Raw genomic sequence first — 18,428 nt, forward strand, 5'->3', positions numbered from 1 at the left:
GAAAAACTTTCAATATGGTGATGAACATTTCTGCTGAACTTGATATTTTTTGTACTTCTTTGCTTCATTCTAAAAAAATAACAAGTACTTGGAAAGAAATCAATGACAATTCTTGAAAACATTTCACTAAAATATTGCTACAAATATGTGCAATAAAGTATAAAGCCTTAAGTCCTTTTGAACAGAATTAACTGAACAACAGTGCCCCCAAGTCTCCAAAGAGTAGAATGCGTACATGTTTTTACTGTTTGAATAATGTATTACAGTATAATGTTTGATATCATTTTATTTAGTTAGTTTCCTATTTTCACCACTGACCGTAATACTATATGTTTTGATTTATATGTTGTATTGTAGTTTAATTTCTTAACTTTTAAATCGTATTGTGTAAACGTTTGTATTGACGCTATTTCACAGAGAGGCGGAGCCACAAACACAAACCCTACAGAAGCTCCACTGTTACCATGGAAACGGTCCGCGGTGCACGGACCGCGTGAAAACACTCGCCATTGGCCTAATCAGGCTGTGTTTTGTCGTAATCCTCACTCTGATTGGTTTATGTTAGTGCCACTCTCATACGGCGTACACTGATTGGTTGTCTCAGACAGTAAGACTCTACTGTCCCGCAGCCGCACAGCTTAAAGAACGCGAGCAGAGGAGGAGGAGGAGGAGGAGGTGTCATGGTGAAGTGTTTGGGGAGTAAAAGTTTGTTTTTGGTGGATTTTAGTGAAGAGTTCCGTGTTCCACCGCTGAGGACATGTAGGCGCTTCTTCACTCGGCTACACGATGGAGGAACTTGCGACAAGGCAAGTGCGACAAAGCGCGAGCGTTTAGCTGAAGTTAGTCCGGCTTTGGGTTTGACGATGTCCGCGCATCAGCTCACACGGAGCCGAGAGCTTTGTCTCAACTCCCGCTGGTGCCCGGGCAGCCTGCCGCAGTGTTACACAGTGCGGCAGGCTGTATTAACGCTGATGTGTCCGTTCCCCGCAGAGAGCTGGACGGGTCCCTGTCAGACGGCGAGTCGGACGACGGAGGGACGATGCCGTCACCGCCGGAGGAGGTTGAGGAGGAGGAGGAGGGGGAGGAAGATGAGGAGGGGGGCAGGCGCGGGGGGAGCGTCCGAAAGGTGCGTGTGTTAGAGGCCCTCTGAGCGGTGTAACCTAACCTAAACCTAACCAAACCTTACCTTAACCTAACCTAACCTAACCTAACCTAACCCAACCTGCGAGTTTCAACAATAAAACTTCTTGGCTGGTTCTGTTCAAACCTCCACCATGAGGCCTGCGAACCATATTGGAAAAACTAATATTGAGACATTAGACATTTTTGCGATATGAATCCAAATGTATTGAATAGTTATTAGTGTGTATTAATAGAATCTGTGGTTCACATTGAGGTTAATCTGACACTGGAGCATCAAGTCCCTGCTGGTATGTGGATGAAGTCTTCATTTGTAGTTTTATTATTACATTTCACAGAATATTGTTGTGTACAAGTTAAAGTAAACAGTAAACGTTCTGTGATAATAGTTAGTTAGCTAGATAGATTCTGTCCACATGTGTCCAGACAAAATCCTTTTTGAATTTGGCTCAAATGTAAAAGAAATCAACCGTAGAACATCTGTGAAGAGCAGACGGAACACACACACACACACACACACACACAGACACACACACACACACACACACACACACACACACACACACACACACACGGAAAGCCTCTTCAATCTCACTTCAGCAGGCATTTTGCCATCAAGAACAGCTGATTGTTAAATGTTGGTTTTATTAAAACCATCCATCACTCAGAGCAGCGAGGCTTCACACGTAACGGTAAACAGACGCACAGAGACGAGACAGCTGGAGTGGCCGAACTGTAAACACACGGACACTCCCACTCTTCATCCCTCTCTCCCTCCATCACCTCCTCCTCTAAAATCTCTCTCTCTCTCCCTCACTCCCTCTCTTTCTCTCTCTTTCCCCCTTCTATCTCTCTCCAGGGCTGCGACCCTTTCGCACAGACTCAGCGCAGTAAGCTGCAGCACCGGCGAGCTCGCATCAACCAGCAGATCAACAAGGAGATGAGGATGCGAGCCGGAGCAGAGAACCTCTTCAGGTCAGAACACTGAGCGGCCGATGGTTTCGTAAAGATTCTTCATGTGCTTGTTCATGGGAATAAGTTTACGACCGCGAGGACGGCAGATTATTTTGAGGCGCATCCATCATGTCAGAGTTTCATCGCTCGTCTTGATTTCAGAGAGAAAACTTTGTGTCACATCAGCTCTTCTTCTGTGGTGATAAATGCTGCTGGCTGCTCTTTGTTAACTCGTCTGTGTCAGCACTGTCACATGCTGGCCGCCCCTCCCTCACCCAGCGATGGGAAAAGGTCAGAGGTCACTCCCCTTCAAAACACAAACACATCGCCACCCACTTTTATGGCTCTGTGTGTGTGTGTGTGTGTGTGTGTGTGGCTGTTGTACATCTCCTCTCAGCTATTTTATCTGTGAATGTACTTTTTTCCACACACATGTACAATTTAATTGACTAAGATATCTTGTTTCATGCACATTGTAGACCATAAAGATTTAGTTTTTAAGTATCGCTTCAAGGATGATGCTCTGATGTACGCCGTCAGAGCTCTCTGGGCCAAAGACACTGAAAGTAGCATTTAATAGCACTTAAAAAGCACATAAACACGAGTATTTGTCACTTTTGGCAGAACCCTGTTTGAGAGCAAGAGGAGGTGGAGGAAGAGGGGACATACACTTGTAAAGAATTGGAAAGATTTGATCATAGAGTTGTCAAATCAGCATGGAAGATGTTTTTCCAGGTTGCCTTGTGGTCTCACTGGTGTCGTGATGTGGTTTCTCACGTTCCTCTGGCATAGACGGCCAACCGTAAGAGTTTCAGTCTCATCACCCTTGTAACCAATCATTGCTTATCTACTCGTTTATGTCACACATGTAGATGAAGAAGAAGTTTGAAAGTACCAGCCAAATACTGCTGATGATAAATCCACAATAAGACCAGTGTGGAGAGACACACACACACACACACACACACACACAGTCAGGACGGAGCTGTGATTCACAAAACATGCAGTGAGTTTAATTGGTGAAGAGGGAAAACAAAGAAGAACATCCGAGTTTCCCTTTGACAGCATCTCCTTCACTCTTTCCCGTGATTCAAGTGAATCACTTTCTGTTAAGTAAAGACAGTGAGGTGAAGTCTTGGCCCTGTGAAGGTGAGTCAGTCTGTCCTGGACGTGTTCAGACGCCGCGGTGACACTGATGTTGGTGACTCACTTTAGGGGAAGTAAAACAGCTACTGCCCTTTTCTCTCTGGATAAAGGCTCAACAGAGACAAAGAGGACCCCTGCACTGTCCGCCTGTAATCAGCAGGCTGTGTGTCCCCCTCCCACCCTGTTCCCAGGCACTGCGAGTCCCCATGTACACACACACACACACACACACACGCGCACACAAAACAACTCTTTCTTTTTTCACGCTGCCTGTAATGGCTGTGGATGTGGGTGGTGGTATGAGGTGTGGAGGCTGGGTGGGCGTGGAGGGGGGGGGGGGGGTGACATGCTAATTACAAAAGGGGGTGGGGTCGTAACTCATCAGTTCTTTTGATTGGCTGATGAAGACGTCATGTTGTGCGAGACAGTAAGTTGTACTTACAGCAGTTCAATTTTATAACGCATTCATCCTCGATTAAGCTCTTTTGGTGTGTCAATCAAAAAAGTTATTCAATTGTCCAGCAGAGTTTTGGGAGTGAAATTTGCTTTGATGTGAATTGATCTTAATGAATAGTGGACCTGTTGTGTGATGATGTTGTGTGATGATTCTGTAGCTTTCGGTGCTTTTAGACCCTTAGCTTTGTCACAACACACACACACACACACACACACACACACACACACACACACACACACACACACATATATATATCTGCTGTCTCCAATCAAACAGTTTGAGAGCGGTTTGGAAAGTTAGATGACTCGGTTTTGCTTTCACAGGGACTTTGTTTCATACACACAGAGTGAGCAGTGTGTGGGAGGGTATGTGTGTGTGGGTGGGTGTGTGTGCGTGTGTGAAGGGGATATTTGGCAGCTCATTTAAGGCTGACTAATCAGATTGTCCTTGACTTGATCCTTGTGTGTGTGTGTGTGTGTGTGTGTGTGTGGAATAGAGGGAGTGAGAGATGAAGGTGGTCTAATTGGAAATGGTGAAGAGAATTCTACATGTTCTGAAATGTGAAGTTCAGTCATGTACATGTTAGAAACCCTAACTTCAGCTCAGATGTGTTTACAGGAAGTTTCCTTTAGGTGTTTGGTTCTTTCACGTCACTCTTTGTGTCCTGTGTGACCTTTATTGGTGAAGTTCTGCTGGTTTCTAACAGCCTGGTCCAGAGGTGAGCAGACCTGTAGTTCTGTTTTACCGCTATGCCTCTCTAACTGAGAAAGGGGAGGGACTTAATTTGGATATGGACAGTAACTATCCCCTTCCATGTGGTGATGTTGTTCGTACGTGAGACTGTTCAGGTTCTTCAGTACATCCTGTCTTCATGCTGAGAGCAATCTGGGGATGATCAGGCCCACTGGTATCGCAGAATGTGGTGTCATCGGGTATCAGCAGCCCTCAGATTTCCAGGAACCCTTCTTGATGACCTGTGACCCCTCAGCAGCTTTCGAAAGCACAAAGCCCCCCCCCCCCCCCCCCTCTTTGTGTGTGTGTGGGGGGGTTGGAGAGTTTGGCACTGATTGAACAGAGGATGATGGAGGGTTCCTGGCCCACCCGGCTCTCTGATACACACACTCAGTACTTTCACACACACTCCATTTACTGCGATGAAGCCGTATACATGCAGGGAAACTACAGGAGTCAGCGTAAACACCCAGCGTTGCGTAATCGCGAGTATGAGGCGAGTCAGCGCATTAAGGAAATCTAAGGAGGTGTCAGACTCTGATGAAGACGTATGGAGGTCACATATTGTCGGCCTGTTAGCCAGCAAGCTCACCTACAGCGTCTGCGATGTCAGTCACATTTAGGGGCAGACCTGATGTTTGGAAAAGGTGATTTATTGCCTTAATCTCAGTATAATCAAAGTGCATGTAAATGAGCTGTTTATAGCACACAGGTGGCTCCTCCTGAAGACCTGGATGTCCCCTTAATCACTGTATTTTGTTTAGTGTGTAGCTATGGACTTAATTTTAAAGTTATTCTAAATTCTTTACCTTAAGGAAAGCGATTATATTTATTATCATATATTGAAAAACTCATCAGTGCCTTTTTGATGCTGCTGTCCACACTTATTTTGTGTAGCAGTTTGTCGAGATACGATAATTTAACACAAAGGAAACAACTGTGTTTGTGCTCCGCAGGGCGACGACCAACAACAAAGTGAAGGAGACGGTGGCTCTGGAGCTCAGCTTCGTCAACTCCAACCTGCAGCTGCTCAAAGAGGAGCTGGAGGAGCTCAACAGCAACATGGAGGCCTACCAGACAGACAGGTACTACACACACACACACACACACACACACACACACACACACAGAACATCGATTTTATTATTTTGTTCTGTGCGTTCTAGACCAAGGCCACTGAGCTAATGAGGAGTTTAATTGGTAAAAACAAGCATCTGTTGCATTTTTTTTATCCGGTGTGTGTGTGTGTGTGTGTGTGTGTGTGTGTAGGAGATTTTCCTCTCCCCAGCCAGGGTTCATGAGAGGGATAAATCCTGATTAAGGCCTTTGTGGTGTGTGTGCGTGTTTGGATTGGTTTCAGAGGAGAGGAGGTGTGTGTGTGTGTGTGTGTGTGTGTGTGTGTTGGGGGTTGGAGCACTGAGGGTAAATACTTGGCTTTGGCTTTGCCTATTAGCTGGATTCAGACCTGAATGGAGCGTTCCCTGGGTTAGCAGCAGAGAGACAAATGGCCGCCCAGCACAGAAACATGAATGTGTAAATGTTGATGTATATTTTGTTTTTATTGTATTTTACTGAAGAAATAATTCAGGTTGGCGTCCAAAGCAAAGACATTTAGTGAAGTTATGCACCTCCATGCCGCAGCCTCTACACTCGTGTGCTGATGATGCTGTTTGTTTCCACAGTGAAGCCGTCAACGTCCCCATGATCCCACTGGGCTTAAAGGAGACCAAAGAGGTGGACTTCACTCTCTGTATCCAGGTGAACATGGCACGCCTGCTCTCTCTGCCTCCCTTCCTCTCCCTCTCTTTACCTCCACGGAGGAGCTCAGCTTTCTTCTTAGCAGCACGTCTAACATTTAACCCATAATGTTCTTCTGAGATGTTCGCCTGTTTGACTAACAGACTGCACGATCCAGAACGGCTACTGAACATTGTGTTTATCAGTTGTGTATGTGTGTGTGTGTCTCCTCAACAGGACTTCATCTGCGAGCACTATGGAGAGGACCAGTCTCTGTACGACAGCGAGATTAAAGAACTGATGCAGCTCAGACAGGTTCATTCAGGAGCAGCTGAGATATTTCAGATGAATTAGCCAATAGAATTGATTTGGGTTCATAACAATGATCCACAACATTTGGTTATCAGAGTTGTGATGACAGCATGACACAAGTAGCACTATGATGTTGTGAGGTGTGTGTAGATGACCCCTGACGTGTGTGTTTGTGCATTCAGGCCATGCGTACGCCGAGCCGTGACCAGGCGGGCCTGGAGCTGCTGATGGAGTACTACAACCAGCTGTACTACCTGGAGCAGAGGTTCTTCCCCCCACACAGGAGCCTGGGAGCTCACTTCCACTGGTGGGACCGACAGGAACACAAATAAGGCTTACACTGCTTTAAAGATGAAGGAAACGTGTATTATATTATTATATTATGAGCTGAAAATGTTAAATCAGAAGAAGAGGTTAAACTCAATGGTGTTTAGAAGAATTTGTTGTATGATATGAAGCTTTACTCCTGTTATCTGTAACAGTGTGAAATGTTTCAGTTTGGGCTCACACACTCCTTCCTTCTCCTCACACACTCCTTCCTTCTCCTCACACACTCCTTCCTCCTCCTCACACACTCCTTCCTTCTCCTCACACACTCCCTGCTTCATTTAACAGGAAGATGAAGGAAGTTAAAATGCCTCCTCCTCTCCCTCAGGTACGACTCTCTGACGGGCGTGCCGTCGTGTCAGCGTGCTTTGGCCTTTGAGAAGGGCAGCGTGCTGTTCAACATTGCCGCTCTGTACACACAGATCGGAGCGCGCCAGGACCGCTCTGCAGTGGCTGGTATAGACACGGCCATCGACGCCTTTCAGAGAGCGGCAGGTAGTGAGACACACGCGCACACACATAGACACACACGCAAACAACAAGTTAAACTCTGATGTGTTTATCTGGTCATTGATTGGGGTTCTTCCAGGCCTGGAATGTTTTGGCAAATAGTGCGATATTCAACCTTAAATCTAAGTCACAGGTGTGTGTGGTTTTAGGGGCATTCCACTACCTTAAAGAGAACTTCTCCAACGCTCCCAGTCTGGATATGAGCAGCCCGTCGCTCTGCATGCTGGTGCGGCTGATGGTCGCTCAGGTGCAAGAGTGTGTGTTTGAACGCGTCACACTCACCACGCAAGACACACACTTCACGGCACAGCTCCACTTGGCGCAGGAGGCGGCGCGGGTGAGTGTACACACACACGCACACGCACACGCACACGCACACACACACACACACACACACACACACACACACACACACACACACACACACACATATCTCTGTTGTTATTGATGCCCTGTGGTTCTGACCGCCCTCGTTGGTCCTGCAGGTGTCGGACGTCTACCTGTTGGTGCAGCAGACGATGTCGCAGCCTTTGATGAAGGACTACGTGCCGTTCTCCTGGGCCTCCATGGTCCAGGTGAAAGCTGAGCACTTCCGCGCTCTGTCTCACTACTACGCCGCCGTCGCTCTGTGTGAACACGCACGTGAGTATGAGAACGACACAAGAACTGAAGAAGCAGCTTTCGATTCAAGCCTGTGTGTGTCAACGTGTGTCAACGTGTTTGTGCACGACTGACTGAAAACGCACCTCCATTTACCAGAAGATGGGCCATGTTTAACAAATTCACTTTCTGTCTTTATGTTTTCATGGAGTTGAAGCATTGAAACGTGACGCTCTGGCCTCTGTGTGTGGATGTTACTTACATCTGCTCCGTCTGTATTGTTCTATAGTATGTCCCCGGGAGGAGGAGGAAGAGGAGGAGGAGGAGGAGGAGGATAGTAACGAGGAAGCAGAGAAAGCTTTCTCGGAGTTCTATGTCTGTGTTCCCGACGGGCCGCCGCTCAGCCAGGTGCTACGAGACGCAGAGACAAGACGGAAGCTCGGTGAGTTCATGTCAAACCAGACTTTAGGACTGATCACCTTCATCATCTGAAATGGATTTGTTAAGGCTCCTACAGACTAAAGATGGTGAGAGAAAACCTAAATAAATCCACCATCAAAAACTGTAGTTAGAAATCACAGCACAGAAAACAAGTCAATCAATATCTCAGCTATGAGCCATGTGTGTAAGCATGCAGAGAGACTGAAGAACCGATCAATGAAGTACTCGATCAAACGCTTAGCAAAGACCTGGTGGCCTCTTCTGAAGCGGTGCTTTGTGTCTCCTGGTGTGAAGGTAAAGCTCACCTGCGGCGTGCTGTGATCAGACACGAGGAGGCAATGCGTGTCCACGGCCTCTGCAAGATCCTGAGAAAGATGGACATCCTGCAGGACGTGCTGTCCCTCACACACAAACGCTCCCTGGAAAAGTACTCCGAGCTCGACAGAGAGGATGACTTTGACGAAACCGCAGAGGCTCCTGAGATACAATGTAAGGATCCTACATATGTCCTACTGATCCAGATCATTGGTAGGGAGTGTTTAGGTTTGAAGGCTGTACAGTTCTTAGTCTCTGCTACCATCTAGTGGTCATCTAGTGTCAACACAGGACAGCTGGTCTGAATGGTTGTCTGTGGCCTAAAGATATTAATAACCAAAAAACTTCAAAACAATGATAGGGATCTGTTTCTAAATCTACTGTACTTGGCCAACAAGAAACGTCGACACGAAACGTGATTATAGTCAGTCAGTAACCTTCTGAGTGATCTTGCAAACACACACACAACTTACTTGGTGGAGGTCATAAATGAAGGAGTGACAGGAAGTGATTATGTTTCTTCTGTTGGCAGCTCACAGCAGGCAGAGATCAGACATCACGCCGCCCGACTTCTCCACCGTTCAAGTGACGGACATCTTCCACAGACTGGTGAGAGAAGCCGCACGGCAGCGTCTCACCTTAAAGGAGCAGTGCCACATTTAGTCTCCTCTCCAGTGGAGTTGACTTAGTCAGGCGTCGTACCAACTCATACCAACTCAGTTTGTCAAATTGCCAGCGTATCACTTTAAGTTCATGCTTGTTGCTGTGATGCTCTGTGTTCCTTTAACTGTCCTGCAGGAAGTAAAACAGGAAGAGACACAAAGATATGAGATTCTAAATGCCTCCTAATCCCGACATGTTAGTGTGACCTGGTTCAGTGTGTTCTGCTCGTGTCTGCCGTCTCCTGCAGGGTCCTCTGTCAGTGTTCTGCGCCCGGGCTCGCTGGGGTCCCGTGCGTGTGATCGGCCTACAGAGGCGAGATGGCGGCATGGGTCTGACGCTGAGAGGAGACTCGCCCGTGCTGGTGGCTGGAGTCGTGCCTGGAGGCTGCGCTGCTGTGAGACACAAACACTAACACATTACACATCGGACAATTGTCACTATTAAGCTCGTGAAATTATGTGTATGAAAGCTTTTGCGGCTGTAGAGGGAGGAAACCAGCTCATCTACAAGATCAGGGATTGTGAGAGAGTAACATTTGTGTGTGTGTGTGTGTGTGTGTGTGTGTGTGTGTAGGAGGCGGGTCTGAGGGAAGGAGACTACATCGTTGCTGTGGATGGACATGACTGTAAGTGGGCCAAACACAGCGAGGTCGTCCACATGTTGAAGAGCTGCAGCGACAGAGGGGCGGAGCTCAGCGTGGTCACTCTACACTCGCATGACACGCAAGTAAGTCAAATGCCACAACACACACACACACACACACACACACACACACACACACACACACACACACACACACACACACACACACACACACAGATGCAGACTCTCCTTGGCCATGATGAGGGCTGATGGAAGCTGAATGAGCCCTGATGTGAGTACAGACACAAACAGTGAAGTCACCTGGTGCGTTGTGTTTGTGTCAGCAGGCGGAGCGGAGGACCGTCATGCTGTCTCACTGCACCCGCAAGGAAGATGCCAAGGGCCACAGCTCCGCCTCCCTGCTCAGCTGGAACAGGAAGAAGAGGGAAGGCGGCGGCGTCACCAAGAAAATGGGAAGCACTTTCAGTCTGTCGTTCGGAAGCATCAGAGACGCTGAAGCCATGTACTGAGACACACACACAGCACACAGGAAAGACTCAGGGAATCAACATCCTGTTCAGTTTGAGCTTCAGTGGTTTCACGCAACATCGTTATATTTAATATAAAACATACAACAGTGTGAGTAAGCGTGCTCTCCACCCGAGACGCCATTGCGGTTTGCATCTGAACCCTTTGCAGACTGACATGTGTGTCCAGGTCTGACTCACCTGACAAAGAGCAGAGAGCCAGACCAGACTTTTGGTTGGAATTTACCCAAAACTGGCAAGTGGGCAAACGGAGGAAGCTAGTTTTCTCCTGAGTGGAGACTTTCCCTCCCATTCTCGACTGCACTGCTTCATCACAGAGCCCCAGCCTGAACCTGAAGCCGGTACGATATCCGACCGAGCCCGACGTTAAGAGTCGGGTCCTGTCAGGTCTCGTGAAGCTCTAATCCAGAATCCTGGAGGACTTGTCAGCATGTTAATCACATCCATGTACGCTCCACCTGCATCTCTGCCTTAACCACAGACAAACACACACAGAGCCTCTCTTGCCTGTGAGCTGTCACACTGAGCACAACTAACCAGCTGAGTGTTTGGGTTTGGACCCTCTGAGCCGCCCAAGGATCACATCTCCACCACATGACAGATGTTTACTGCTGCACAGTGAGAAGCGCCTACACGACTCCTTCACACGCAGCATTCTTGGTGTTAAATCATAGCTTTTGTTTTTGTCATTTTAGTTGCATAAAACTCTTCCAGTTGCTTTGTAGTGTTAATCTTCTTAATGCGCTGTGACCGACCGTCACACAGGACAAAGCTCTGGTGAATAATGTAGTTTAGACTAAACCTTGAATAACAACTTGCATCAAAATGTTGGTCATTTAAAGAATAATTTGAATGAGTTTTGTACTTAAACTGAGACGTTTGAGATTTCACACTGTGACAGTTTGCTTGTTAGGAAAAAAAACGTTTTTAATTGTTTTAGATTAAGTTAATTCTTCTAGTTGTTGTCGCTCGTCTGCTGAGGTGTGTGTGTGTGTGTGCGCGTGTGTGTGTGTGTCTATGTGTGTGTGTTGGCGTGTAGTTGTGAGTATACAAAAAGCCAGAGAGACAAAACTCGTTCACTCATCACTTCACAACATCTGTAAATTAATAATAATAATGATAATGAAATGGAAAGATTATAAGAAAAATACAACATAACTTGGGAAAAAATGTCATTCCTAACTTTTATTTTTTTAATCCTCCACATTTCTTTTTATAATTCATTATTTTCCCTCCCAAACCTGTGAAAGATTCAAAAGGATTGATTTATTTGAGAAAATAACGAAAATGTTGAACTTGATTTTAGAATGGGGCCAACGTTTTTCCTCATGGTATCCTGGCTGCACAGATATCATGCCTTTGAAATGTTGTTATTCTGGACATCTTAAGATGTCAAAACAAAAGTAAATTTGAAAAGAAAAGACTCCAGGGGTTCATTTCTCATCTTGTTTTCTTCCTGCTGATCATTGAAAATTATCTTTAAAATTGAATTATGTTCTCATGAAAACTTTGCTCCCAGTGTCTTGTCTAGGTGATGCCCAGAGAAGTGACGGGAAATTATGAATAATAATAATTTTGTTTATGCCGGAAGTACAAATTAACTTTCCTGTGGCACAAGAAGAAAATGATCATGAGTCATACTCTCATCTGACTCTGTATATCTTGTGTGTGTGTGTGTGTTGTTTTGTTGGCCTGACTGTAAAAAGTTTTTCACTCATTATTTTGGTCTTATTGTCAGTTTGAGGATTTGTACTGAATAGTTTTCATATGTGAATACAATAAAAGCGATTGAAATGAAAATGTTGAGTGACACTTTGTGGCCGCTAGAGGTCAGTGTGTCTCCTCTGGGAGCTGAAGGAAGTTACAGAGGCACAGTTCCTGGAGCACTGACACGTTACATCACATTAGAAACTTTGAAGATTCTGACTTACAGTGAGTTTAGACGTTAATGGAAGTGTTTTGTTCTCGACAAGCAAAGGATCAAGCTAAATTCACAAAATTCTTTTACTTTGTTGGTAATTCCGTGCAGCGACAGAGGGGCGGAGCTTCCTGATGTTGTGGGTCTGTAAAGCCCTTTGAGACACATTGTCTGATGTTGGGCTGTAGAAGCTAAAGACTGACTTGACTTGTGATAAAAAAAATGGCAGAATTAGAATGAATGTTAAGATTAAACCTCTGCAGTCACACACGCGCACACACACAATCAGAATGTGTTTTGTCTCTTTGCTTCCTTTAATTCTCTCTGACCTGCTGACCTCTTTCTGTCTCTCCCCCCTTTGTTACAGTGTGTATTTGATGTATTTTTGATGTTTTTCGGCTCTGGAGGCTTTTATCATTAATTATAGACAAACGTTAAGCTCTCTATTTGCAGGACAGATGTTATTTTCTTACTGAGGGACAGAAATGGGACTAATCCATAATTCAGGTTCAATCTGCCTCACAGGGACACAACAAATAAATAAATCAATCAATAAAACAAAAAACAACACACAAATACTCTGTACACACACACACACACACACACACACTGTGAGTGCTCTGGTTGAAATAAATATGGAACAGCTGCTCTGTTTTCATTTTTTATTCACTAATCTCTCTCTCTCTGTCTCTCTCTCTCTCTCTCTCTCAAACACACAATGCAGCCAACGGATTTATTAAAAAAAAAAAATGGAATCGATGTAAAATCTTCTTTTTCAAATTATTCAAAAGCTAATCAATGTATTAAGAATGACAAATCTGTAAAGTAATCTCTGCTGTAAAATGATGTTTGATGTTAAAGTCGTTTAAATTCTGCAAACAAGCCGCAGGGTAAATAAGTCAAAAAGATATGATGCGTCTTTGATGTTTGGATGCAAAGTAGTGCTCCTCTCGTCACTACGGACCCTAGAATGGGACTCGAATATGGACTGAATGGAGATCAGGTCATGAGTCAGATGTTGCTTCTGCTGAGGATCAAACTGAAGGTTCTGGGCTGCAAAATGGGCAAATCGCAACTGAACTCAGGACGAAGAAGCTCCGAATCTCATGAGAATGTTCACGAATGCGCAGCCGCACAGCTGACAGGTGACCCGACCACCTGGACTAAACCAACTCAGCACGGTCACACACTAACATGAACTTCGCCCTCAATACATACATATATATACATGTACATGTATATGCTATATACAGAAATGCAACTCTGACACATGAATAATTCGATTGTTGTTTGTCATAGTTTATCAACCTCTTGAAAATCAGAAACGCCCCCCGCCTGCCCTCAATCAGTTATGGTTTAACCTTGCTCCATAAAGTTCACCCGGAAGCCAACGTGTTTGTTTCCCCTCGACAAATTCAGCAAACACGCTGCTGATGTGGAGGCAGTTTGCTACACTTTAGATGTTTCTTACACGTTGTACACACACACATGCATGGGCCCTTCACCTTACCTCCCAGGCAACAAGATTATGAGCCCCATTAAAGAGGGAGAACTCTCTGTCTAACCCTCGCCTCGGACTCATACTATTATTAATGTTTTGCTGTATTGCATTTCCCAGCTGCAGTTCCAGTTGCACACGTGGCCGTTCAGAATCTCTTTGAATTGCCACCAAGGTTTTTTTTCTTGGATTAAGTCGTGAACTGTGTGCTGTTGTGGGCCCCGTAAAGCCCTTTGAGACATTGTATGCGATATTGGGCTGTAAAAATGTATTTGAATTTTTTTTCACTAAGCATATTTCATGTCATTATTGTCAGGTAGAATAATGGAAATGTAATTAAGGTAAAGAAGTCCCTACACTGACCTCTTCTCTTCTCTGGTATAATCTTCCTGTTCTCGCTCTTACAGTCCTTAAATCAGACTAAACGCCTTTATCCTTCTTTGACTGCAGTTAAACTGCTTTGAACAGGATGTAAATCAGTCTCCTGTGGGAGAAATAAATAAAAGGTTAAAGCAAGTTTATTGGCTGAATTCATCTGTAAATTTAAACACTTTGAAATGTTACACCAATGGAACTTGTTTGAATTGTTCTTGATTCAAATATGCATGAAATCCATTGTGAAATTGAAGTTATTTAGAAGTTGTTTGTTAAATATATTAAATATGGCTTTACACATTTGTGAATCACATTTTATCTGTGCAAAACTTCTCATTATGTGTGAATAATGAAACAAATATACCCCCATAGAGAAAGGTTTAAAATGTGAGGTGCATTGAGACTCCACAGGGAGATGAGTTGGGCACCTGTTTAGTTTAATGTAAAGAACCACAGTGATGCTTCCAAACGCTTCATAAAGCAGCAGTAAGAAGTTATTCTGCTTTGGTAGAAATGAAGCTGAAGTGTAAATGTCCATGTGTCAATTGTTTTTGTATTTGCTGACAGACATACATGCAAGTTAAATGCAGCTTGACATTAGCTTGAAAAAAAAGTGAGATTACATATGCAGTTCTCTTTCTGATAATGAACTCTTCGTGTATAGTTGTGGGCTGTGATGCATCTAAGCATCTAATGTTCATTTCACCAGTGACAGTATAAACCTGGTGGTTCAAATGACATCAATGCTGTTAGTATACGGTAGTGATATACTGAAGGTGTAAGTTTGCTGGATGATGTCATTTCAAATAATCAGGGGAACGAGAATGGATATGCTGTAACAGGAAACAGTGTGGAGTGACCAACCTTTATGGGGATGTTCTTGCCAGGATAGAAAAACAAGTGTGTGCGTGTGGTGTGTGTGTGTGTGTGTGTGTGTGTGTGGTCAGGAGTTTGGCTTTTGGGCCTTTGGGGTTTTTTGGGGTCTTGGGACCACTCACTCACTTACACCCCTCTGGCAGGCTGAAATCGTACCCCTGGGCCAGACATTGACCTCGACACACACACACACACACACACACATGCACACGCACACAGAAAGCAGGGCAGAGGAATCTCATGGTTTTAGAGGACGATCCCATTAAAAGTGCATGAGTGTGTCTGTCTAGGAATCAACATACACACACACACACACACACACACACTGAGCTATTGGTGTGAGTGTGTGTGTGTTATTTATTAATGCAGAGTTATTGGAGCATCGCACACATGAATCACAGAAGCTCAGACGAACACTAGATATTTTGTTGTTTTGTGGTTTTTATTTTGCATCATCGTAAAATCACATTTTTACGCAATATATGTGAAGAACCCAACGTCCACATGGTGACAGCATATGAAAGAATCGCCTCATTTGTTACTATGTTTTGGGTGAAACTTGGAAAGATAATAATAAGGTAGCACGTTTAATATTTTGTAAACAGTTTTTAATTTTGTAACGGTCATTGCTATGGCAACACCATCGGAAGAAAGAGGAAAAGGAGGCGACAAACCCGAGGATGTGAATCGCTGTGTTGTCCTGACATCTTAGTCAAACAGGCAAAAACAGAGAAATTAAGGATTACTTAAGACATATTTATATTAACATTTGATTTTTATTTGAAAGATGCAGGATAATCATCACAACAGATCAGAGACGACAAAAAATAAATCAAATCTGCTGTGAATGTTAAAATAGTTTCTTTCTTTGTTTTTGTTTTTAGCTTTTATGACTGTTTAGCAAGTATTATTATAGTAATTATGCTGATATCACTTCTTCAACACTTCTCTTCGTTGCTTTTATTATTTTAGGAAATTGAAATAAACGTTAGATAAATTAAATAATTTAGCCCAGTTGTAACACGTTATTTTATAAAAGATAAACCTCAGTGTTACTATGCAGGATGATAAAAACATAATTTTCTTAAAGTTAAATCCAAACGCTATAGTAATACGATTGGATTTATCGCCTAGTTTTCGCGAACATAAAAAAGTGAAGCTGATAAATCTAATTCACTCACTCAGACTCAGATTGTGTCAGTTCCTCTGCGGGCCAGCAGGCGCCGCTGCTTGCACACAAACATGCAGGCCAAACCTCGCTGACTTCCTGCCTCACAGGTCAGATTTCAGCCTTCAAAATAAAAGACCCTTACATTGAGTTGAGTTTAGTTTCCCTTTTTAATTAAGTTTTATTTAGGATAATAAATAATTTCCATAAAAGCTCCTGGACGCTCCCGTCCTCCTCATTTCTCCTACTTTCCTCCACTTCAGCACTTCCTTCCTTTCACGTTTTTCATTCACACAGCAGATTTTATTCATAAAAAGCTGCAGCACCAAACATTATGGAATATTGAATAAAAGTTTATTTCCAAATTATCGACAAACAAACTAACCAGAGAGAGAGAGAAAGAGAAAGAAAAAGAGAGAGAGAGAGATTTTCTTCCATTCTTTCCTCTCCTATTCTGTCTTCAATCCCTCTTTCTTTCTCTTCGCTGCATCTTTATCTCTCCATTCGTTCCCTCTCCCTCTTTTTCTCTCATCCTCCTCTCTTTGTTTTTCTTAGTCCTCTCTTCTGTACTCCTTTTAATTTCCTCCCCTTTCCTCACACCTCCCTTCGTTTCCTTTTCCAACCTCCCATTTTCTCCCCTGAACTCTATTTTCCTTCTTCCTCCCTCATCTTTCTCTCATTCATTCTTCATCCTCCTTTATTTTCATTCCCTTGTCTGCTCCTTTCACCTCCTTCTGCTACTTTCTCTTCAACCTCCTCTTCACCCCTCTTTTCCTCCCTTCCTCCCTCCCTTCCTCTCTCTCTCTCTCTTTCTCTCTCTCTCTCTCACTCTCTCTCTCTTTCTCTCTCTCTCTCTCTCTCTCTCTCTCTCTCTCTCAGGTCACATGGAGGAGTATCCGGTGTTTCGTCTCTTCGTCTGCTGCTAATGCAGACCAGCTAACCTGAGATGAGCTGGAATGGGGCGAAGGCTCAGCGCCTCCTCTTCCTCCTCCTCTTCCTCCTCCTCCTCCCCCCCTTCCTCCTCACTGAAGTGTTGCATGCAGCGGAGGGTTTGGAGAGATAAGGCAGCGGATATAAGAGGGGTCAGCGAGGTCATGGTGTGGTTAACACTGACAGCAGGGCTCTGAAAGCGATCAGGAGCCAGAGGACAAGCACAGGAGAGGAGGAAGAAGAGGAAGAGGAGGAGCGGGATGTTGAGGAATTGAACAATATGACAGCATACACATTTCTGAGACACAGAATCTACAACGGATTACTTGAATATCAATATATTTGTGGTCCCAGGGGATGAATCTTAACGACAATGTTCATTGAGCTCCACCTGCATGTCTGCGGCTTCTATACATGTTTGCCGAGTGGCGGCCCGTGTGAGAGTTATCGGTCGTATCCTGCGTGTTTTGCGTCCTCACAGGCTTTTCCTCACACAATCAGCAGACATTGTCCGTTTCGTGGCTTCACCGGCTGCGTTGTCACCATTGCAAACTCCATCCCGGATTACATCACAGTGCTTTTCCTTTTGTTTCTTGAAGGCACAACATTGTGAGAACGAAGAAGAAGATCCCTGCTGTCATGTAGTAGAAGTTACACAGTCCGCACTACGGCCTGCAGTAGAGGCCAGTGACACACACACACACACACACACACACACACACACACACACACACACACACACACACACACACACCTTGCTTTCATGCCAAGGCCTCTAAACCCCGTTTCACGAGTGGAAGTGGAGCATCGTCAAGCTGATTTAGTTTTGCGGTAAAGAACGACATTTGCAGAAATAAAGAGAGTTTCTGTTTCATCTCTGTCTGTCGCCTCACGCTGCCATCAACAAGCAAAAGGTTCCATCAGGATACTGGAGCCAAAGTATCAATATCTCATCAGAGGAGCCTGAAACACAATATATCACCAGATGAATTATTTGTCTGATTTGTGGCACAAAGGAGGACGGAATGATGAGAGAGACGAGGGGGAAGACGAAGAGGAAGAAAGAGAGAAAGAGTGTGAGAACAGAACGACAAAGGGAGGTGACAGTGTGGCGTCTGTAAAAGGAGTCCTGCTCATTATAAAGCCTGCTGTCAGTCTACTGTGTGTGTGTCTCCCTCTTTCTCTCTCTCTCTCTCTCT

At 44.6% G+C, this 18,428-nt stretch overlaps 1 protein-coding gene across 1 annotated transcript; it reads left to right on the forward strand.

Moving 5' to 3' along the window:
* The first annotated feature begins 663 nt into the window (after positions 1-663).
* rhpn1 (rhophilin, Rho GTPase binding protein 1) lies at positions 664-12,247 on the forward strand. The gene is made up of 17 exons (XM_076154377.1): positions 664-810; positions 995-1,060; positions 1,097-1,126; positions 2,000-2,115; positions 5,386-5,514; positions 6,112-6,187; positions 6,404-6,481; positions 6,661-6,785; positions 7,134-7,300; positions 7,465-7,652; positions 7,801-7,957; positions 8,205-8,357; positions 8,651-8,845; positions 9,204-9,280; positions 9,582-9,728; positions 9,908-10,060; positions 10,264-12,247. Exons 1-17 carry the CDS (start codon positions 787-789, stop codon positions 10,444-10,446), a joined length of 2,064 nt encoding a protein of 687 aa, XP_076010492.1. The 5' UTR covers positions 664-786; the 3' UTR covers positions 10,447-12,247.
* Positions 12,248-18,428: the final 6,181 nt, after the last annotated feature.

Source organism: Genypterus blacodes, unplaced genomic scaffold (assembly GCF_046128005.1).
Source record: "Genypterus blacodes isolate CSIRO-AG114 ecotype Tasmania unplaced genomic scaffold, CSIRO-AGI_Gbla_v1 ptg000062l_1, whole genome shotgun sequence".
Lineage (NCBI taxonomy): Eukaryota > Metazoa > Chordata > Actinopteri > Ophidiiformes > Ophidiidae > Genypterus > Genypterus blacodes.